Source organism: Lonchura striata, chromosome 24, assembly GCF_046129695.1.
Source record: "Lonchura striata isolate bLonStr1 chromosome 24, bLonStr1.mat, whole genome shotgun sequence".
Lineage (NCBI taxonomy): Eukaryota > Metazoa > Chordata > Aves > Passeriformes > Estrildidae > Lonchura > Lonchura striata.
In genome coordinates, this window is record NC_134626.1 from 4,458,903 (window position 1) to 4,483,009 (window position 24,107).

The following is a 24,107-nucleotide window of genomic DNA, read 5'->3' on the forward strand; positions in this document are numbered from 1 at the left end:
AAACCAGATGCAGCAATTGCCAAACCTCTCTGAGGAGGTTACAGGCACACCGGCCTTTGTTTCATGTTCTTCCTTAGTATTTTATCTCCTCTGTTAGCACTTGGCAGACTGGCAGACTCAGTCCTAGAGCATCTGCAAAGGTGTCAGATCTTCCTGGCCTGGGAAGGAGGTCTGGGACCCTCGGGAAGAGCCCTGGAGAGAAGGGCTGGAGGCTCAAAGCCCTCTCCGTGTGTGGGCTGTGCTCATGAGGAATTTTTTATCCCCAAATAAGCCAAGCAAGATTTTTGCTTTAAAAAAAAAAAAAAAAAAAAAAAATTGAGAAAAATATTTTTAAAATAACCGTAGATAAATGGGGAGGTGTTTCTGGGCTTGGTGTGGGGCCGGGCCCGGGACACGCGGTCCCGCTCCCGGGGCTGAGCGCGGCCCGGGCCCGGCCCCGCCGCCCGTTCCTTATCCGCTGGCGCCACCTGGCGGCCGCCGAGCGCCGTCCCCGCGGCTCTTGGCAGCGGCAGCCGGAGGAGGATGAGGAGGAGGAGGAGGAGGACGGGGAGGATGGTGATGGTGCCCTTGAGCCGGAGCAGGGCGAGGACCACACAGCACGAGCAGGAGAAGCGGCTGCCGCTCTGCTCCGCCATGTGCTGCCAGGGCTGCGCCGAGCGGCTTCGGGAGAGCCGCGTCTTGTCCTGCTGCCCCCTCCAAGGGACGTCGGACAGCACGTCTGCCCTGTGAGCATCCCTCTGCATCTGAGCAAACCTTCAAGGAAAAGGTTGAAGGTTTACTTTCAAACCCCGTTGTTTTGGAGGCAGACATCTCTTGAAAGAACAGCTCCGAGCAAAACGCCCCTGTGAGTCCGTGCAGGACATTAGCATTCAGGGGGTGTCACTGCTGTCCCCAGCAGTGAGGCTCAGGTAAACCTGTCCTTCACAACCAGCAAGGAGTGGAAATGGAAGGCTGGAAAATCAAAGCTAAACTGTGTGTGGGCGTCTGAGTACGAAAGGATAAATCTAATGGAAATATCCTTCAGCCAAACTGAGAAATCAGAGCAAGGCCTTTACAGCAGAAGCACAGTGGAAATGGAAGGGACAAGGCTGCCATTTCCAATTGACCATCGCCATGGAAACACCTCTCAGTGTCAACACTTGGTGGAGCAGGATGTGGGCAGCCAGGCAGGAATGGGCAGATGCACAAAGGACCCACTCATGCTCCCAGCAGCACTTTGGGGATTTTTAAAGTGCTTTGTGTGTGTCAGGAGTGGCTGAGGATAGGACTTCTGACACCAGGGCTTGCAGCAGGCAGTCAAGATACATTGGGAGGCAGAGGCAAACAGAAATCTGGCCTTGATGATTTTAGATATTCTAGCTACATCAGTCTATCCAACCAACCAGTTTCATGGGGGAGATCTCGTTGTTGCTCAAGTAACAAAAGACTTACCAAACTGGGGCAGAGGAGCCACATACAGGGTATAGGAAATGGCTTCATAATGTACTGTGTGTGTACATGTATGTGTAACTGTGTTCTGGGGGGGGGTGGTATGGAAGAGCAAGGTCTTTGGAATAAAACCAGGAAGTGTAAAATGCTTCAAGTGGCAAAGAGAAATGTCTAAGAGCATTCAGAGAGGGTGAAATGATCAGATTTAAATGTGGGAGGGTATTTTAGGAACAAGTTTTGCTTAGGGTAGAGAAACCACAGGGACAGAAACAGGGAAACAACTGTTGATGGTGTTAAGCTAGAGTGATGATGAGACAGTGAGGTAGAGTTCAGGTGATGAGGAGGAGGAAGATATCTGCAAGACAGGGGGACTGCAGGCCTGGAAATTGTGCAGGACTGAGTACCAGCAGTAGCAGCAGAAGGCAGAAATAGCCAAGGTGGTGTAAAAAACTTGGACAGTCATATGCATCTGTGTGCAAGTTTCCCTTGGATTCTGAGCAGCCTTTTTTTTGGTAATTCAGATCATCTTTCATTCCTTTGCTCATGGTGGTCAAAGTCCTGGCAGTGTTAATGAACAAGGAGCTGCTGAGCACTATCAGAAGGTTATTTTTACTGCCTTTTTTTCAAAAAGGAAGAAAGAGAAGAAAGGTGAGTGCCCAAGCTCGTAAAAAGAGATAGCAGTAGCATTAGCACTCAGAGTTGTGGACCTTCCCCCAGCCTCACTTCTCTCCTTTGAGCACCAGTGCAGCACCAGTAACTCTGCCTGGCTGTGCTGCCTGGTGCTGCAGAGGGTGTGTGGCAGCAGGAATGTGTTGCTGCTGTAATGCAGCAGCTTTTAGACCCCTCCATGCTCTCACTGAAAAGGGAACTGTCAAAGCAGTTCACAGCTTTCATATTAAATTATCAAGAAATGCAGTAGAAGTCTGAACAGGAATCCAGATTAAAATCCTTTCCAGAATTTCTGCTAAGCTTCAGACTTCTTTTTTTTTTCCCTTTTGTGTTCATATATTATGGCTATATTTAATCAAACATAGTTCTACAGTGGTTTCACTTCTTGAACCACTAAGAAGCAGGAAGAGTATGTGTGTATGCTTTTTATTAGCCTTCCTTGCATAATGCACTTTCTTCCCTATAGAAATCTCCTTTCCTGCTGATTCATTATGTGTCAGGAAGCCAAGTGTGACATGTTAAAAGCCATCTTGATAGTGTTTGGTATTCAGTACTAACAATTCACCAGACACAGGAGTCTTTCTTTAAAAGAGGGAGGAAGAAAATCTGCATATTGGATGTGCCAAGATAGTGTATAATTTGCATTAAGCATCCAGACATTCTTTTTTTGCAATCTGTTACCCTTCACTGGCTTTTTATTTTATAACCTTCATAGCATATGGGGAACATAAGCACCAAAAAAAAAGTGGCACCACGTGGACAGAAGCTGGAGCCAGAGCCCTTTAGGATCAGCTGGAGCAGGCTAGAGAAGGACCTTTCCTCAGCAGCAGTTGATCCTCCATGGGACTTTGCTATGCTGGAAGGACCTGAAAATAATAGGCATGGTTCTCTAAGTACCCAGCTATAAAGCTGTCCATTATGCCTTAGCTCCTACCTCACAGCTTGATTCAGACTTAAGAACCATCATCATGAATACACAAACCCTGAGCCATGATCCACTTCCCAAATTTGCCCCCACGATGTGCTGCTCATCCCAGGATTTAGCAGCAGTAAGGAGCAGAGCTGCCATCCTGCAGTAAAACAGATTTTCTGTACCCAACAACACGGACACCAGCTCACTTCTTTAGCAAAGCACTTCTGAAGTCACCAGAAATTACCTAATGCAAAGTTCATCAATAACAATTGCAGTTCAGTAACTTTGTGTTGTATTGCTGAAAGCATCCAAAATACTTAATCTGCATTCTGATCTCATTGACAATGTATTTTTTGTAAAGTTGCTATTTGGGCATCACTTATTAGACATAATATCACTGGTGACAGAACAATGTATCTTAAATAATAAAATGAATGTGAGCAGAGGTAGTGAAGTGGCAAGTGTGTCTAACTTAGATGTAAGAACAGAGACTGAGTGTTAGGAGGAAATCCAAAACTGTGAATATACTAGAAAGCAAAATCTGTTGGGTACAATAACAATAAATGTGGTCATCAAACGAACATAGAGGGACTTATTACAAAACTATCTGCAGCACTTTAAATAGTGATATGGGGAAGAGTACTTGTAAACCTGATTTACAGTATTTCTGCAGGTTATCCAGCATGGCCAATAGCAATGTGAATTCTGCAGTATAAAACTAGACCAAGATGAGATGCTGTTAGGCAAAGTGACATTAGTGGGTGAGGAGGCAGTATAGCAACAGGTAACAAAAAAAGCAATAAAACTGCTTCACAGAGCAGATCCAGGAGCTCTGTTCCACCAGCTGCGTGTGACACACTCAGTGAGCAGCATCAGAGAGAAGAACAGAAGACTGTTCACAGGATATGCTGCCCCTGTGACCACAATCATTAGATGTCACAAACATCCCTTCATTTGCTTCTGATCTCCTTGCACGATGCTGTTTTTGGCCTGTGCCCCAGCCTGTGGCTGTACAGGAGCATCAGCCCAGCCTGCTGTTTCCAGGATTTCCTCCCTTCACATCAGGGACCTTCACCACGCAGGGATCTGAGTATTTACTACAAAGCCTATGTCCGTGGGACTTTCAGCTTTGATTTTGTGTATTCTGGTTTAAGGATTTTAGAACACAACATGCAAGGAGTATGCTTTGATAGACTATGGCAAAGACTCTCCTGAAAAGAAGCTGCCAGGCATGAGGACACCTTGGAAATGATGTTGTCACTTCCCAGCACTTTACAAAATCTGCACATGAGCTGTGGTGCATTTAAAGGATAAATAAATAATATGCACATATAAATTGCTTAGAGAGACATTAAAAGAGACAGAAGATGCTTTGAGTCAGTTATTATGGGTAAAATATTTTGTAAGTGCCATTTCCACTGTAAGTCAGGTTGCAAATATCACTGTTACAGGAAATTCTGCAACTAAAATATTCTGAGAGGGAGTCTTTATTCAAATCATGTATCTGTATGCAGTCTAGCATTCTTATTTAAATAGCTAACAAGCCCTGAGAGTTCCCAAGGAAAGAGCTTCAGTTTGCAACGTGTTCTGTAACATCATCCACCTGTCCATTTTCCCAAATTACTAAAAGGTCATCCAAGTCTGAGGAGGAGCTCACGCAGTGTCTGTTAGTCACTCCCAAAAAATGAGTCAGCCTTCACTGCTGTCACCCGGGGTCTGGCAATGAGGACCTGGCAGAAGGTTTGCATTTGCTGTTACTCTGGTGTATTTTTGGCTGCTGATTTTACTATAAAGCTGATTTTGTTTTCATATTAGACAGAGAAAGATTCCAAAATGCTCTTTGGAATTATACTGCTTTACTTCAATGGAACCAAGTCTTTTGTTGATTTTGGGTTTTCAGTGAAGGTTGCTGGCACTACAGAGAGTTGTTGCAGGTGCAGAGTCCTGTTAGCAGCAGACTGAAATAGAGCCAGATACTCTACTGAGGAGTTTTTCCTCTATATATACCTAATTCAGGAATTGCCTTTAGAAGCCTGTTGATACTGAGGAACAAAGAACACTAAACCAGGATCCATTACTGTTGCTTTTTATAGGTCTCCTTTCCGTTCTGACAGAAAACAGCAGGAATAGATTTTTGCTGGTAATTTGGAGTGGCTTTTAATGGTTTTGGCAGGATTTTGAGTTTCTGATGGGAAATGTTACTGTTCTATTTGCAGTTCATGGCATCAAGTGGACATGCAGCAATGGCAACAGCAGTTCAGGGTTCTCAGTGGAACAGCTCGTGCAGCAGATCCTCGACAGCCACCAGACCAAGCCCCAGCCTCGAACACACAACTGTCTCTGCACTGGTACCTTGGGTGAGTACCTTGGGAGGGCACAGAGGGACTCAGCTTCATCCAGGCTGGGAGCAGGGTTTCTAAAGGTGATAAAAATGCTGTCTCATGAAACACTGGGACACAATGAACTCAAGAGTTGACAGGAGAGGTCTCGAGCACAAAAAGATGCAGCTGGAACTTCTGGAGGAAATGTCAATGCTTTCTAATAAATGCAGTTCATACATGAGCTGCTCAAAAAGGTACATTCTCTTCTACCTGCACAAATTATGTTACCAAAGCCCCAAAATCTAATATGCTTCCAGCTTCACCCTCTGAATTCCTTGCCCTGCAGCTCACTTTTTTGAGAAGTGCTCAGGTGGTTAACTGCAAGGTACCACTGAGATAAGACAGGTCTTATTTAGGTATCATGAAAATACAGATCTCTTTCTTGTTAAAGAAGATGACCTTGTTTTGGATGACACTACAGCAGCAAGAAACAGCACCCTTAGTGTTAGCATTTCCCACAGACAATGGAAAGCTAAGTGATTCACTTTCCAACTCATCTGCTATATAGCTGCTCTTTTCTAGCACTTTGGTCAAACAAAGTATATGACACATTAACTAGTCTTTAGCAAAGCTTATAAAGGAAAGTTGTCAGTGCTTCAAAGGGTTATTTTTTTCTTCTTTTCTTGAGCAGTTGCATTATAAAATCAAGGCTTAAATAAGAACGATGACCTCTGAAATACCTGAGTTTGGATTAAAATTCACCCCTTAAGGCTCAGCATTTGATCCAGGCTTGCAGATCTGAACATGAATCCTTTTATTCTTCCCTTTGATGTTTTGTCTTGTGCTAAGTCTGCTCAGTGCTTTTTAACACAACAGTATTGCTTTGTTTTGTAACTGGCTTGCACATTGACACACACATTCCGAATCCCTTACTGTCATCCACAAATACAGCAGCATGAAAGTCTTTCCCTTGTTCCTGTTCTTTCTATACCTAGGAGAATAGAGAGATTTAATATTGTATTTAGTCTCAAAAGCACTATCTTGAACTACTTTAAGTGACCTCATTTAAATCTTGAACACATAATAGAGAAGTTCCTCTTCAAGGGCAAGCAACAAAAGATTCAGCAAATTGCAGTGGCTACATGGATGCTTTATGTTGCCCAGAAGATGGCATTTATAATTGTAGCCATGAGCTATAGCGAGCAGCTTCTTCCCCCTTCAGTCATTTTACAGTTCTGTAATTAATGTTCTTACCTCATTCTAGGGAAAATTAATCAATTAAGGAAAGAAACATCAAAAATTCATGGGCTGCTGTTCTTTAAACAGCAAAAGCAGTCCCTGCACAGAGCTGGTGACTAAGGTGCCTTTGCAGTCAGAATTGTTTACTTCATCCTGCCTGATTACAAGCTCTCAGGAATGCAAGTGATGATACCTTTACAGGCCAGTAAAGGTGCTGGCTGGTTTAATTCATGGAGGATTTTCTTCTGGTGGCCCTTGCTTGAACATTCTTCAGCAGCTCCAGTGCTGTGTGCTCTGTGTGCTCCTCTCAGAGTACAGTGTGTCTGTCAGCACAGGAATGGCTGAGAGTCAGAGAAACACATCACCAGCCTTTTTGGGAGGGCAAGAGTGTTTTGCATGGCTAATGGGTTACTTCAATAATTTGACTGGCAACTGTAAGGCAGCGATGACAGGAAGATGTGGGCTACAGTCTAGGCATCAGGGTGATGCCAGGGACAGGGGCATGATGTGGCATCTGTCACCTCCAGATTACTGGTCAGCATCTGTGCCCCAAGAGTGGTTGTCAAAATTCCCAGCATCTCCCAGCGTAGAGAGCAGAGCAAGTGTTCCAGGGGCTGAAGTCTTACCCATGGGACAGATGGAACAGGGCTCTGTGCCACAGCTGATAACAGCAGCACTTGCCCTGCAGACTTTGCACTGAGATTATGCACATTTAAAAAACTCTGAAACTTGTCACAATTCCCCTCTGCCTGATCGGGGCAGGGAGGAAGGGGCAAGTGCTACATGGGGTGAGGGAAGGGGGCCCTAAATGCCTGTTGTGAGGTTGCTGTTACTGCACCCAGTGGATCTGTGCATTAGACAGGACCTGTACTTCTGGCAGTGGTGAGAAATTTGTTTTATTTTCAAGATATCACCTGCTCTCTCATGTGTGTACTCACTGTCACACATGTATGCACAAGCATAGCTGTCCCTTGCTACAGCCACGAGATACACAACTAGCATTGTCCTAATTTTATATTTACTGAACAGCAAATACTGTTGTTTTCTGGCACAGGGGCAGGAAGCAGTGTGCATCACAAGTGTAACAGTGCCAAACACCGCATCATATCACCAAAGGTTGAACCAAGGACAGGTGGGTACAGCACTCATTCAGAGGTACAAAATAACGATGTCTCTGAAGGCAAGAACGAGCACAGTCACGGCAAGGCCTCCAGCCGAGAGAAGAGGAATGGCAAAGTGGCGAAACCAGTGTTGCTCCATCAGAACAGCACTGAGGTTTCTTCCACCAACCAGGTGGAGGTCCCTGACACAACCCAGAATTCTCCTGTGTCCATCAGCAGTGGGTTAAACAGCGACCCAGATATGGCAGATAGCCCGGCTGTCACTGGTGTGTCCAGCATGGCTGTAGCATCAGTCATGGGAAGTTTGTCACAAAGTGCCACCGTATTTATGTCAGAAGTCACCAGTGAAGCTGTGTACACGATGTCACCCACATCTGGCCCAAATCAGCACCTTCTGTCCTCAGATGCAGCTGCACAAGGACTGGTACTTGCTGTGAGTTCAGATGGACACAAGTTTGCTTTTCCAACAACTGGCAGTTCAGAGAGCTTGTCGATGCTACCCAGCACTGTCTCTGAGGAACTTGTGCTCTCCACAACTTTAGAAGGAAATAGGAAAATTCCAGAAACCACCATGAATTTTGACCCAGACTGTTTTCTTAACAATCCCAAGCAAGGGCAGACTTATGGTGGAGGAGGTATGAAAAGTGACAGCATCAATACCAACATAAGGCAGTCACCCACAACAGAACGTAGCTTCAACTTCAATACAACCCTCACAAAAGAAATTAAAACTGAGGACACATCTTTCGAACAACAGATGTCCAAAGAAGCATTTTCCTCCACTTCTGCATCTAACACTCTCACACTCAGTACTGGTTCAGGTTTACTTCCATCTGGAGGAGGTCTGAGCCCAAGTACCACCCTGGAGCAGATGGACTTCAGTGCCATTGACTCCAACAAGGACTATTCTTCCAGCTTCAATCAGACCGTCCAGAGCCCTCACGTCCATCAGACCCCTTCCCCCAGCTTCTTTCTGCAGGATGCCAGCAAACCTCTTCCCCTTGAACAAAACACTCACAACAATTTGAATGACACAGGTAGCTCATTTGTGAACACGTTAGGAATCTCCAATGTGAAAACAGAGTCCTCGTCCCAAAACACGTCCAACTGTAATGGCACAGTGGAAACCAGAATAGAGTCCACCTCTTCTCTCCAGCTCATGCAGTTCCAAGCAAACTTCCAGGCTATGACTGCAGAAGCTGAAGTTCCCATGGAGACCTCCCAGCAGGCAGAAGGAAATGAAAATCTACTTAAATCAGGGGATCTTCAAGCCTGCAACACAGAACACTACTTGCAGCCTGAGGCCAACGGGGGTATCAGGAATGGAAACAACCTCCCTATTCTCCAAGGAAACATGGTACAAGGACTCTATCCTGTGGCCCATCCTAGCTTAAATAACTCCTCCAACATGGAGCTTAACTTAGACCACTTTGACATCTCCTTCAGCAACCAGTTTTCTGATCTAATTAACGATTTCATATCAGTAGAAGGTGGGAGCAACGCTCTGTATGGACACCAGCTGGTGTCAGGTGACAGTGCTGGACTGTCTCAGCCTGAAGACAGTAACAGAGCGACGTACAACCAGGCCGAAATGTGCATTCCTTGCTGCAGCCCGCAGCAAGCCAACATGCAGCTCAGCAGCACGGAGAACGGAGCCAGCACCATGGCGTACATGCACGTGGCTGAGGTGGTCTCGGCAGCTGCGGCACAAGGCACTTTGGGGCTGCTGCAGCAGAGTGGGCGCTTGTTCATGGTGACAGATTATTCACCAGAATGGTCTTACCCTGAGGTAAGTCCAGGGCTTTTACTCACTCGTGTTTACTGCTTTATCTTCCGTTGCTTTGTTAATAAGGGAACCGTTCTGTGAAAGCTTTGAAAAGGCCTTTAAAATATTTCTCTCCAAGTCAGAGCATTCAAGGCCGCTTGCATGTCTGAGTGTACTTTTAATTAAGCACTTCATTTTCCTGACAGGGCCCTTTCTTCACTTAGGAAGCATCTGAACAGAAAGCTATTATTTCATTGAAAGCCAGGTCTTCCCCACATGATGGCTTCATTGTTACCTAGGCCCAGTAGAGCAGCAGTATTTGCAAACTGGAGCTGTTCCTTACATTTGTCACCGATGTTCCTAGTAGAATAATTCAAGGCCTGCACAGCCTTAATGAGTTCAGCATTTCCCTCCATCTCACTGACTTCCAAAGCCAGTCACATGCCCCATACGCTGAAAATGGCAGCAGCACAGACCTTGCTGCTTCGAAGGAACGCGTGAGGAAAGAGACTGAGCCGCTAATGGGAACAGGTTATTTTGAATTCAAAAGAATTCAATAAATAAAAGGTGGTGGTGGGGTGTTGTTTTCACAGGCCCGGCCTTCGAGCGCTGTTTGTGCAGCGGTGTGCGATAAGCGCTCCGGGCCGGGCTCCGTCCCGCAGCACGGCGCCGGCCGGTTCCGGGGGACGCGGCCCCGCGGGGGGGACGGGGCCGCGCCCGGGCAGTCCCGGCCTTGGCCGGGCGGCTGCCGGCGGGGCGAGCTCGGCAGCCCGGGCCGGTACCGGGAGCGGCGGCACCGGAAGCGGCGGCACCGGGCTGGGGCAGTACCGGGCGGGGAGCGGCACCGGGCTGGGCAGCACCGGGCTGGGCAGCACCGGGCTGGGTAGCACCGGGCTGGGCAGCAGCGGGCGGGGAGCGGCACCGGGCTGGGGCAGCACCGGGAGGGGAGCGGCCCCGGGCTAGGGCAGCACCTGGCTGGGCAGCACCGGGCTGGGCAGCACCGGGCTGGGCAGCACCGGGCTGGGGCAGCACCGGGCTGGGTAGCACCTGGCTAGGGCAGCACCGGGCTGGGCAGCACCGGGCTGGGGCAGCACCGGGCTGGGCAGCACCGGGCGGGGAGTGGCACCGGGCTGGGCAGCACCGGGCTGGGCAGCACCGGGCGGGGAGTGGCACCGGGCTGGGCAGCACCGGGCTGGGTAGCACCGGGCTGGGCAGCAGCGGGAGGGGAGCGGCCCCGGGCTGGGCAGCAGCGGGCGGGGAGCGGCACCGGGCTAGGGCAGCACCTGGCTGGGCAGCACCGGGCTGGGCAGCACCGGGCTGGGTAGCACCGGGCTGGGGCAGAACCGGGCTAGGGCAGCACCGGGCTGGGCAGCACCGGGCTGGGTAGCACCGGGCTGGGGCAGCAGCGGGCTGGGTAGCACCGGGCTGGGGCAGCAGCGGGAGCGGCAGCACCGGGCTGGGGCAGCACCGGGAGGGGAGCGGCCCCGGGCTAGGGCAGCACCGGGCTAGGGCAGCACCGGGCTGGGGCAGAACCGGGCTAGGGCAGCACCGGGCTAGGGCAGCACCGGGCTGGGGCAGAACCGGGCTGGGGCAGAACCGGGCTAGGGCAGCACCGGGCTAGGGCAGCACCGGGCTGGGGCAGAACCGGGCTAGGGCAGCACCGGGCTAGGGCAGCACCGGGCTAGGGCAGCACCGGGTGGGGCAGCACCGGGCTGGGTAGCACCGGGTGGGGCAGCACCGGCCGGGGAGCGGCCCCGCGCCGCCGCCGGCCGTGCCCGGCCGTGCCGCTGCCGCCCGCGGCCGCCCGAGGGCAGCACGGCCGCGGGGAAGGGGCGGCGGGCGCGTCCGGCCGCGCTCCTCCCGCCGTGGCCTCTCCTGTCACGCTTGGGTCTCTCTCTCCCTTTTTTCCTCACAGGGAGGAGTAAAAGTCCTGATAACCGGCCCGTGGCAGGAAGCCAGCAATAATTACAGCTGTCTGTTTGATCAGATCTCAGTGCCTGCATCTTTAATTCAGCCAGGGGTACTGCGCTGCTACTGCCCAGGTAAGCAGCGCTGCTCTCCTGCATCGGGGGTTTCGGAGCCTCATCCTGTCATATACATGTACAAAAGTGCATTGGCATTGAGAAGATTTTCCTTTTTCTTTGACCAGTTTAGTGTGAGAACAGCAAATTGGCATCTTGATACATCACAACAAATATTATTTAGAATCTCTGAATTAACTTTAAAATAATTATTTGAAGGAATTTTAAATACTCCTAAGCATTCCTTTTGTTTTGAAAGAGCAGATTAAAGAGTCCCTGTTATTCAGGAGTGCACTCACTGATCTGCTGACTCGATTTGCCTATGTTTTGCCCTTTGCTGCTTACAGCATAAGAACACTTCTTATGTCCCCAAAGCGATTTTTACTAGTGATGGTCCTCATTATATGACTTCAAGTGGATGCAGAGTAACTTGGTTTCATTGCTAGGCCCCAGCTTTCCACAGTGAGGCTGCTCAGTCTTTAGAAACATGTTTTTTTTTGCTAGAATAACCCATTAGATGACCCTTAAGCTTAAAATCTCCATGTTTGAATATACAAACTGGTATTTTGAACTTTTGAATTGTCTAGTCACAAAAATACTGTTCAGCACCCCATCTCTTCACCTGCTCTCAGCCCTGTATTTATCACATGGGTCTCTGCAGGGGAATTCTTAACTGGGGGTTTCTGTGGGGAGTTCTCTGTCTTACAAGATGTACTTTCCTTTTAGCTCATGACACTGGGCTTGTGACTTTGCAAGTTGCCTTCAACAATCAGATCATCTCCAATTCTGTGGTATTTGAATACAAAGCCAGAGCTCTGCCAACCCTGCCTTCCTCCCAGCATGACTGGCTGTCCTTGGACGGTAAGAAGTGTGGGACATTCCTTAAGAAAGCAGACCAAGTGTAGAACTGTGAATGACAGAGCAGCTCCTGGTTGGGAGGGACGTAATGGGACAAGTTTGTCCTGACAGGAAGGGCTGTGGCAACCTTAATCAAGGTCCTCTCACTGAAAAGTCTTATCAACTCTGATGGTGTGAACAAAATGTTGCTGCCTTTTATAAAGGGAGTGGGGTTTTCTGTCTGAATAGAAAGCTGATCTTACTGCCTAGTTTCTAGGAGAGAAGCATCTACCCTGGAATTGTCTTTCCTGAGAACTCTGAAACTTGAGCTTGTCTAGAAAAAAGTGTGTTTATTTGAGCAGAAAATGGGGAGATGGTAAGGCATTACAAGAGGGACATGCTAAAGAAGTTGGGATGGTACCACTTCCAAAGAGCAGCATGGAGTCAGAGTACTATGGGTATTGCAGAGTGGAGAGAGGTTTGTGATGTGGCTGCAGAAGCAAGGTTGCACACAGAAATAGAACTGGCTCTTAACGAGGAGGTGCACAAAGTCTTACGTTCAGCATCAAAATCGAATCTGCTTGACTTGAGAGGATTGTAAAAGTCTGTAGGTGCTTTTCATCTGCTGCCTGTGGAGTGCAGCTGATAGGGTGTGATGGAGATTGATACTCAGCTGTTAGCAATCTCTCCAGGGCTGGCACGCCAAGTGGGTAGGTTTTGAATCTCTTTTTGACAGTTCCCTCAGTGCTGCTGAACTCAGAGGAGCTGAGAAGGTGGCTGTGAGTGCTGTCTCTGGTGTCCCTGCAGTTTCTCTGGGTGCTCTTGGTTAGCAGCCCAGCTCTCAATTAGAGGCTGTTATGCTGTGGTGATGGTGGAAGGGAGGGGGACTGCAGCAGTGAACAAACTAGGGCATTGCTAACAGGGAGGGGAAAAAAAAAGTAAGAGGACCGCTGCATTGCAGAGGCCCTTCAGGGAAAAAGACTGAATAATTATACTAACCATGATTTATCAGAAGCCTCTGCCTTGATACACAGTGCTCCAAAGGGAGCAAATTACACTGTTACTTAAAGGACCAGCTACATCTTCTCATTTACTGTTAGAGAACAAATGTTAGCTTAGCTAGCCAAGGTGAAAACTAATGTGAGTTGATTCTATCAATTGAATAAATACACAAATCCCTGACTTCTCTGTTTGCTTTAATTTCCCTGCTTAAAATCCTTGCCCTACTGACTGTTACGTAGTCTTGAGGGAAGATTTTCGAGGAATATTTGTAGTCACAAAATATTGACAAGAATTTTAATTTTTTTTTTTTTTCATTAACTCAGTGGAACACTCCGAGTTCCTTTGCGCTGCCTTGTTAAATCACAGTTCATTATTCCAGCTGGCATGACCATTGCCAGAGTTAACAGTCATACCCCAGGAGCACCCTAGGGAAAGAACAAGCAACTTCCATCTTATCTAAGCTTAGATAAACAATTCCCTTCCACAAATTTCTTGAAAATAAAGACAAAATTGCTCTATATGTGAACTCTATGTTTTCAGTTACATTAAGACAAAAATAACTTTTTTTTTTGAGCACAGCACAAGTACTGGCCTTTGGGATCAGGGAACAGTCCTGCTAATGACTGGGAAGGGTTGTGAGACCATCTCCCACCACACTTCTGCTTCTAGGAATTGAGCCAATGAACAAAGAAGGAGTTTGAAGGCAGTGTGTTCTGTGCCATCCTCTGAAGGGCTCCTTCCTTCATCAGAGTCTGCTGTGCCATGAAGGATTGTGCACCCTCTTCTGAACTATACAGAGATATTTGTTTTATTCTGAGTTTTCCTTATTTCATACCATGAGTGAGTTAGGTCTTTCACAAATGGACAGCTGACACCAGCTGCTGATGTTCTTGCATTTTTTCTAGTTAATTTGAATAGTGTTATTCTTTCTTTTCAAAGCAAACTTTCTCATAAAGGAAGCACTCTCATATGATCTTGATATCTGCTGATAAACCTAGTAGCCTTTTCTGTTTCCTATGTAAAACTCAGTTCTAAGAAGTCATTGTGTGCTTTTATAGCCATTTGATCTCACTTCCCATTCACTGTTGGTAGAGTGGTTCTTTTAAGAAATAAACAAAAAGGCAAACGAGGCTTGAAGAACTGAAGGCTGAACTGAAGGGCAGAGATAATCTCATGGCAGATGCATAACAATTTATGAAGGCATTTCAGTACAGATTCCCAATGGAAAGCACATTGTGTTTGCCCTCTGCAGAAGCCTTTGCTGCTTTCATGAAGTGTCTGTAGAGATGGTCTTTCGTTGGCATGGCATGTGATCAGAAATGCCAGGGAAATGGCTATGAGTGCTGTTGGCGTCTGCAGGAAAGAGGACAGAACCTAAAAATAGGGGCAGGCCACGTGTGTAGTGATGAGTCAAGTGTGTATGGGTTGGACAAGGGTGTGACGGGCACTGAATGTAAATGGCACTGACGCAGGAGCACCTGACAGGCAGCCTTTAGCTCCTGCTGGGTTCTCTGTTTATGATCTGGCTGTCTTTCCCAGCTGGAGAACACAAAAAGATTCAGGGTGGATGGAGCTTGGCGGCCCACTTGTATTAGCATGATGTGGCTATACCAGGTATCTAAATTCTCACTTTAGCATGGAATCATCTGTGAGCAAACAGCACGTGTGTGCTACCTGTGAATTGCACAGTTTGACAGGTACTTGATTCCTGTACAGTGGTAATGTTATCACCAAAACCCATGGCACATGTCTGTTTAGTGGCACCAGATGCCCTTCTTAGTGTGTGATAAGATGCAGGACACCAGTCAGGTAGGAGAGATGTGTTCAGTATCAGTGAATGTTTTGCAGCTGTCAGAAACTTTCCATAGGGAAAAAGTCTGTGTTGATAAACAATATTGCTGTTTTACACTCCTCTTTCCATCCGGGTAAAGGTGACTGGTGTTTACATCTTGGATTTACCATAAAAGATTATCTGTTTGGGTTCTCTTTGGGAAGAGGGATGAATGTTATGTACCATGTTAAAAGGCTGTGGTGCAGCTTGCAGGGATGTGTGAGCATTGGTAGAGGACACAGATAACTTGTCCCTTGGTAAGAGCTATCCAGTAAACTTCTTAAGTCTCTATTCATCCTCCCCTGTACTGACTCCTCTGTAGTGTGGAGCCTTTGTCAGTTCTGTTTATATTCCTGCTGAGATAATGTTTGGCGGTTTTTTCCTTTCATACGCTATTAAGGACAGTGTTTCAGGAAGAGTCTCCTACTGCTCTGACTGCATTTCCCAGACTGTCCTTTTCGATTTTGATCATAATGTGATTGAATTGAGGCAAGGAGTATTTCATTTCTTATGCTGAGTGTCGTCTTTGAGCCAGCCTGACTTCATGGTCAGACATTAGGTTGCTCTGGGAAGCCGCGTCTGTTCTCAGGGCGATGACTGAACGTGCCCTGCTGCCCCGAGGAGTTTGCCTGTGCCTGTGAATCGTGGGACCGCAGAGTCTCCGAAATTGTCCGGTTCTAACGCTCTGCAGCTCTGCCTTACTAGAGCGATAAGTAAAAGCACAAACACTGTGCGTGTAGCGGAATGAGAACTGTGCGTACGAGCGGGAAGGTGACCGAGGCACGGCGCGCCCCGGGCCTGACTCTCCGGGGCGGCGGGCGGCCGGTGCCGCCGCGGGGCCGCTGTAAACACGGCGGCGGCCGCCAATGGGGCCCGCCGACGTCAGGGCGGGGCGGGCCCGGCGGCGGAGCGGAGCGGGAGCGGGGCAGGGCCCGCCGGCCGCGCCGCGCAGACAATGGGAGGCGGCGGCCGCCGCGCCCGCCCGCAGCCGCACCGGGCCGGCGCTGAGCGCGGAGCCCGTCGGACCGGCCGGCGTCCCGCCATGGGGGCGGCGGGGGGCTGAGGGCGGCGGGACCCAGCGGCGCGGCGGGACCCAGGGCGCGGCGGGACCCAGCGCCGCGGCGGGACCCAGCGCCGCGGCGGGACCCAGCGCCGCGGCGGGACCCAGCGCCGCGGCGGGACCCAGCGCCGCGGCGGGACCCAGCGCCGCGGCGGGACCCAGCGCCGCGGCTCTCCGCCCGGGACTGGCGCCGGCGCGGTCTCGGCGCTCCCCCCTTGCGAAGTGCCCGCGCAGCCCGGGGCAGGTGCCGGCCGCCCGGGACTTGGCGGTGTGAGGCGGTGTCGGGCGCGGCGATGGCTCCGTGGGGGTGAGCGGGGCGGCCGCCGATTCCCAGCCGCTGCCTGACCGTCCGCTCGGGGCGCCGCTGCCTTCGCCGGCTGCGCGCTGTTTGTCTCGGCAGGACGAGCCGGGGGGCGGGCGGCAGCCGTGGACCGGCCGCGGGCTCTGCGGCGGCGCCGGTCCCGGGGCGGGCGCGGAGCGGCGGGTGCGGGGCGAGGAGCGGCCCGCCGGTCCCCGCATGCCGGCCCCTGCCCCCCGGAGCCCGCTGCCGACCGCGGCCCCAGCGCTCGGGCCGCGATGCTCGCGGCCGCTGAACGGCGCCCGGGCTCGTTCTCCGCCGCCGGCCGGGCCGCCCCGAGCCCCAGCTATGCCGGCCGGCGTTAGCCCGGCCAGCGTTAGCCCGTCCGCTGCGGCCGCCGGGGCGCGGGGGTGGCACCGCTGAGACCCGCCGGCGCTGCGACAGGACGGCGGGGCTCCAGTTGGCTGCGAGGATGCGAGAGACGACAAGCAGGTCTGGGGGGAGCCTGCTCTGCCCGCCCCTGCTGCGGGGTCTGCGCCAGATGCTGGCTGGAGCCTCCGCTGATGCCTTGTAGACTCCCAGGTCAGTCCTCTGGTGCCAGGTGTTGTCACATTATTTACCTGGAAGCAGGTAGAGGGACTGCAGAGGGGTCCGGGACCCCCAGCCGTTGCAGGTGGATGCGCGCATGTGACAAAGTACTGCTTTCAGTGAGTATTGCAGGATGAAGTGTTGCGCAGTGCTTGTTTGGGTTTAAATCTGCATGCTTCTGTGTTGTGCCTCACTCTGCTGCAGTTCGGCGATGATTGCACGCCTCGCTGCTCGCTGTGCCCCCAGCCGTGGGACGCGGTCGTGTTTTCATGTCCTCGCCCTCCCGTGTTGGTCCTCAGCCCCTCCCGAGTGATGTTGCGATGCAGGCTCAGAGTTGTGACAGCACTCCAATTGTAGCATCACGTGTACAGCAGGACACATTACATCGGAGCGCCTCCAGCTACAGCCTCGTGTTCTGAGCTGGTACGGCACAGAAGGAGGTCGGTAACCCAGACCTTCTTGGGATCTTAGGGATGCTGGAAACACACGCCTGCTCCGCACCACGGTATTGGAAAACTTGTTTTGCGGCGTGCTTTGCCAGAAAGAGTGGGACTAGCAAGAGGACTTCAGGAGACTGTGGACTGATCGCAGTTTAGATGGGGTAAACATGACTGACGTCAGACTTCATGAAAGCTTCCAGCAAAGGAGGTCTCTGTCTCACTTGCTGACCTGTTCCAGTGCTTCACTTTTGTAGCTCGCAGCAGTTCCTATTTATCTAGCTTTGCAGCAAATAGAGGCCATTTTATAGCATGCTGCTCTTCAGTCGGGTGATTTCAGAGTGAGTATTTTGACTCTTGAGGTTGCAGATTTAATAAGAGAAAGCTTGGGTCAGAATTGTTACCATATGCGTACATAAATATCATACACAGTACTGTAAGCACAAATATTGCATGTGTGGCATGAGATGCTTTTTTCTTGTTTGTGGTCCATAGGAGGAGGAAATCTCCAGGAGCCCTGGGTACTAGCACTGGGCAGGTGAGCATCAGCACAGCAAGTTCTCCCAGGCTGTTGCTCTTGCATTTTTCCTGTAGGTTTTTCATAGCATTGGCACCCATCAGGTCGGTTTCTGACCTGAGATGCAGAGACCGACCTTAGGCAGTCAAGTTTTTATAGAAATGACAAAACAGCACAAAAAATGATGCCTTTGGCAGTGTGCTCTACCTTTAAAATATATAAAGTACACATGGCATGTTTAAAACTTTCCTTTGTTTCCTGAAGCAGCTGTTCCTGGATAGCATTAAGACCTTGCCCTCCCTAAGCCCTGGGGAAGAGAAGCCTGAAAAATAGGGCAGCAAGTGCTTTATTGCTGTTGGTATAGAGACTCCCACTTGGGGAAGAAGTCTGTTTTCTAGTAATGGTGTGCTTCTGTTTTCTAGTAATGGTGTGATAAAGTAGAGCAGTACCCTGTTTTGAGGCAGCACTGGCTACTGGGGGTTACAGAGAGGAACAGAGTAATCCCAGATGGCATGGGAGTAATAGCTGAAGTCCTACAGCACAGGAAGAACTATGAGAAAAGTGTTGACAGTAAGAAATCATGCCTTGGCAGGTGAACTAATGGCTTAAAATCACTGACAGTACTTGTGTGTGCAGATATGGATGACTTCATCATTCCTGCCCATGTCCAGTAGTGTTCATTTATTGGGTGAAAGCATGGAGTTTCTTCAGCTGCTGCCTATGCTTAGAGTGTACATTACAGTGTTTTCTTCATCTCATACCTCAGTAGTTGTGGCCTTTCTTGCTGATCAAAAGCCCTGGAAATGATCTGCCTCATTAACATAGATATGCGTTCGTCCTAGAATATGAATTTTAAATGCTTTCATTTGCTGGTAGAGACTGTGACCTGTAACAACTTACTGCTAAAGAGAGGTTGTCATAAGGGGCGTTGAGGATGTAACTGCAGTTTAATTTCAGAAATAGGTGTTCCTGCAACAATGCTACCTCAGAAATCAGCATTAAATTATCAAATTATTACTGCAACATGAAAGATGTTCAGGATTTGTACTGTACAGAAGAATTGAGCAAGATTTTGTAGATCAGTGACAGGTGATTTGCAAAATAGAAACAGAGCAGTGGCACTGTGAGTGACGTGGCCTTAGACTGCTTCCATCCCCACCCACAGCTTGTGCTGTATGAGATAATCTGGTGAGAGAATTCTGGCTTGCTCTGCACAACAGAAGAATGTCTTCATGCTGCATGGCTTTTTTTACATTGCTCAGCTGTCACACTTGTTCAGTTCAGTCTGTGTGTGCTCATGCAGGGAATGATTTAACACAGAAATTGCTGGTAAAGAAACGGCACAGGATGGGAAGCCAAAGCCCTCAGAGTGGCTCCTCCACACCAGACTATCTAAGCAGAGTGCTTGGGAACATGCACATCTTGCACACCACTGTTAGCTCAGTGTTCAGAATTCTGGGGGCAGTAATTATATGCTGGGCAGATGCAGCCCCAGTGGAATGTGCAGGAGATCATGGACCCTCATCCTTTAGTTCTTCCAGCCAGAACTCTGTCATTTTGGTTGGGCAGTATGGTAAAAACCTCCAGCCCTCCAGGGGAGAGTGTGAAAAAAGAGCAAGTGTTGTTAACAACACTTGCTATTGAGAACTGCCCATTTATTTGTCATCTGTATTTTCAGCAGTATTTCCCCTGTAATAGTTCTGGCTGCACTGCCAAGTCGTGTGTGGCACAGACAGTTTCTTGCTGTTTGAAGCTTGCTTGGCAAAAGGACCAAATATCCTTTGGGATGTGTTCTTGTCTGGTACAGCAGTGTGCAGAGATTAGAAAATGAGCTCTCTGTGCTCATTCCTTAAACTTGGCCTGTTAAGCAGAGGAGGGCTTGTCACTTACTGCTGTGCATGCAATTCTCTTAGCTCCATGCCCTGGGCCACGGTGGTGTTTTGGGTACCACACAGAGGAAGAACAGAACTGATGTTTGATGGTGTGCCTTTACTACCTGTTGTAATAAAGTGTGGGCAGAGGCAATGCTCTGAGCTGTGCCTGCCCATGTGGGACATTGTGTGTGCACAGCTCAAAACCAAAAATCCTGGTGTTGGAAAAGGCTTTGGGTTAGGCAGTGGGGAGGGCTGTGCTGAATGGGCTGTCGTGGGGGTGTGGGTGAAGTGTTTGCAAGTGCTGTGTTGAAGCTCCCCTGTCAGTACAGGGTCTGTGCAGTCAGGAGCTGTTACCAGGCTGCACGAGGCACGTGCTTCTGCAGCCTCCAGTAAAACTTGTGTCACGTAAATGGCTGGCATCTGTTCAGATTCTTACTGAGGAAATTCAGTGCTTATTGGAGAGCACTGAGGGAGAAAATGGAGGTGTGGCTTCCAGAATCTTGGAGATTAAACTAATTTCTCTGCTCCTTGCATTTTCCACTCTCAGTGCCTGCTGTGGTGGCTGATCGAGCTGTTGGTACAGGTGTGCTTTTGTGAAGGGATCTGGGTTAAGAAAACACCACTAAATTAAACCAACCCTGGGGAAAAAATAAAAAGGTAAAAGAAGTAATGTTAAACAACATCCAGGTTGTCTGCATTTAACTGTGCAAGCATACAGGCTGTTATTACTCTGTAAGATGCTAACTGATTTAAACAGCCATGTATCCTTAGAGGATTTGTACCAGGATTGTTCTGCATCTTTAGATGGATTCAGTACCTAACCTGCTGTCATTACTGTGATCAGTAGTAGTCTCTCTCACAGTGCAGATGAAAATGAAGCTTGTTCTACACTTGAAAGATGGGTCGTGTTTTAGGGAACTTATTATGAAACTCAAACCAATTACTTAGTATTGGTCAAAATCTGACCAGGCAGCTCCTCCCTGTCCCTCCCTGCTGGGACAGCTCAGGTTGCCACCACCTCTCCTTGTTACGCTGGGGAAAGATAGCAATAAGTAATTTTGGTGTTACATTGATATTGTGTAATTTGAAGAAGATAATTTCCATGAAAGATACAGTGTTCAGAATATTTTCTGTGAAATTATTCTGTCTCTTGGAGATACAGAAATGTGGTTATTTTCATCACCTTTGGTGGAGGAAGCCTTGAAGAACATCTTGAGAAACACTCTCTGTAGTTTTCCTAAAGAACATTAAAAGGTTTACTAGATTGATATGTAGTGGAAAAACTCAATAAATGCACAAATTTACATGTCTAACTTTTTATCTCACTAAAAGATTTTAAATTCTATCATCAAAAGCAGAACTTTTGGGCAAAACCTTAAATATATGAATACGTTTGTATCCATGTAAGATCTTTGTTGCCTTTGGGCAGAGTGAGGGTGCTTCCAGTGCAAGACATTTCCTTGGGCTCAGGCTGTTTAGATTTCCTGTACAACGTAGCAGGAGAAAAGCTTATTTGGACAGTGATCTTTATGTAGTTGAGCTCTCATCTTTAGTGCACTGCATGAGACTTGCTTGTCATGAGATCTTCTGCTGGCTGTAGAAGACGAGAATTGTGGAAACTGTTCTGTAACTTCAGTGCCTGTTAAACAGGTGGCCCTGCAGAGTGAGCAGAGAGAAAAGAAGCAAACAAGAGAGAAAAGATTGTGACCAGAAAAATGGGAAATAACACAGGATAAAAGGTCTTGAACTTCTCAGAGTGCTAGCTGTAATGTTCAGCCCTGTGGTGGTTGTAGCCCTTCTCTCAGGCATTGCAAGGTGCATCTGTTGGCTCAGCAGCACTGTGTGAAACAGCTGGGCACGGTCCAAAATGCTGCTAGGCTGGTGTGTGTTCTGGCTGGGGTGGGAGAGGAGTGTTTTGCCTCATTGCTGAGCTCAGGAGAGGCCTTGGGGGAAGGTGTTCTCTCTCTCATTCCCTCCCTGCACCCCACCCCCAACCCCTCTTTTTTCTTTTTTGTGGTTTGGTTGGGATTTGTTTGTTTGTTTGGGTTTTTGTTGTAGATTTTTTTGTTGTTGTTGTTAGTTCATTGGGGGGGGGTTTGTTTGGTGTTTTTGGCAGACTAGTGCAGTGCATGCACTTCAAATGACCAGGGTTCCTTTTGAAAGGGACATCTTGGTGTAACTGGTACTACAGAATAATGAAAACACCATACATTAATAATTTTGGAATTGCCATCAGTTGTGGCTTGCTTAGGTGCCAGTTTTGGTCACCTGGAAAATGGGCAGCAGAGGAGCACCTTCCCTGCACTGCTGCCCCACTTACCTCATTCACTGCCTGGAGCTTTCTCATTTGGGGGCACACCCTGATGTGGGTGAATTCTGGTTGTCTCCTCTAGACACAGGCAGGGCTCTGGCTCTGGCTCTGGCCATGCTGTGCTGACACTCCAGAATGTTTGTTTCTCCTTCCCACTTTACCAATAGCAGCATATTTCTAAAATGCCTGATCTGGTCAGAACCAGTTAGTCTTGCCCTTAGTATTTTCCAGAAGCTCTACCAGGTGTCTGAATAGGAATACCTGGGAGCACCAGATGCTGTTTTGAATTCTGTTCCCTAAGAAAAATTCCCTGCTTTCATTTCTTTGGTGTAGTGTTTTGTTTAGTATCTAGGGACATTGGTAGTTGACAGGTATATCTTTGGTAACTTTTGTCTTCTGACAAAAACTGACAGGAAGTTCTAAGTATCTTTAGCTTGTGATCACAAAGGTGGAGGTTTCACTCATTACAGATCATAAAGCCCAGAGAGAAGAGCCTGGAAAATAGTCACAAACATAGGGCTGTCCATTTCTGTTCCAGAGAGGTTTCACATTGGAAAAAAAATGGGGAGAAAATAGTAATCTGTACTTCTGTGTTTCACTGGAATTGTTTTCTCCTTTTGTTTCCAGGTGTACAGAATTACTCTCTCTGGACCCCTAAATGAGTAGTAGCCAATCCCAGAATCTTGCAGCCCTGAGCTTGTTGGTTTATCACTCCCGTTCAAGCCAAATTTCTTCTTTTAAAAAGATGCTGCTTCTGCCTGTACAAAGCTGAAGGCTCGGATGTGATACCCAGTGTGGCTTGCTGCTCTCAGCTGTAATAAATGCAGGTGCTGGTACCCAGCTAGGGAGAGTGGCATTACCTGTGTGGAGCAGAGCTGTTCCCTGCAGGGCGAGCACCTTTCCAGGAGCTGTGGCAGCTGTGTTTGCACAGGGAGGGGCCGGCTCAGCGGGGCCAGGGCTCTGCCAGTCTCTGCAGTGGACGTGCTCCGCCTGGCAATGGGGAGGGAGGAGACAGCGGTGTGGACTGCACTGCAGCACACTGCAGCACTCCTGGAACAAAGATCTGCTGGGCAAACAGGGCTGCTGGTGCTGCCCGTGCTGACCGCAGCTGAGGGACGGGGCCCTGACAGCCTCATCAGTACCATGAGTGTTTGGTGATACAGCTGCCAGCCCTTCCCCAGGGGCTTTGCAATTTACAGGACAAGTGAAGGATTAGTAAGGAGCTAATAATAAATTTTTTGGACTAGTGAGCTCACCTCTGACACGAAGTTAGATGGGAGGTGCTGGCCACAGTCCTTTGTCCCTGGCTCTCGAGCGGCCAGAGTGGGATGCTGAAGCTGGCCCAAAGGGAGTGGAGCTCTTGCCTGCTGTCAGACCACAGCAGCCTTGTGGTGAGAGGGGGATGTCTCCAGCCAGTGGAGCCAAGCTGTCTTGTAGCAGTGGTCTGCAATATTGTCGTTAGTGCAGTACAGCAGAGATCCACATCTCTCCAATACCCTCTGCTGAGAGCTGTGCCTTGGCGTGTAGCATATGAGCACTCCTACAGCCTTCCTGGGAGAGCTCTGTGCTCTTCTTGGAGAAGACTGACATGTTTAAAACTTCATCAGAGCTTGTCTATTTTGGTGCACATCCTCATTTTGCTGTCATTGGGAGTGGTTCTGGGTTTATGAGTGTTCTGCACCACCACACCATCTCTATGGATACATGAAACTGAACAGTATGAGGGCTGTCTCTCCCTTACAGTTTAATACCTATGCTATGCATGATACCAAGATTCATTAAATGTTCCCTATCCACAAGAGTCCTACCCAGCTTCACATGAGCTGTGTGAAACTTATCCCTTATGGGTCACAGGACAGAAGGAGATCTGCATTT

At 48.9% G+C, this 24,107-nt stretch overlaps 1 protein-coding gene across 9 annotated transcripts in view; it reads left to right on the forward strand.

Annotated features, from left to right (window-relative positions):
* The window catches only part of CAMTA1 (calmodulin binding transcription activator 1), a 225,154-nt gene that overhangs the window by 174,101 nt on the left and 26,946 nt on the right, over positions 1-24,107 (forward strand). For 5 of the 9 annotated variants that reach the window (XM_031506667.2, XM_021534234.3, XM_021534235.3 and 2 more), the window contains exons 7-10: positions 5,227-5,367; positions 7,625-9,480; positions 11,372-11,498; positions 12,204-12,338. In XM_031506667.2, the coding sequence (XP_031362527.1) occupies positions 5,227-5,367; positions 7,625-9,480; positions 11,372-11,498; positions 12,204-12,338 (2,259 nt within the window). The other 4 variants (XM_077788153.1, XM_077788150.1, XM_077788152.1 and 1 more) reach the window with 4 other exon arrangements.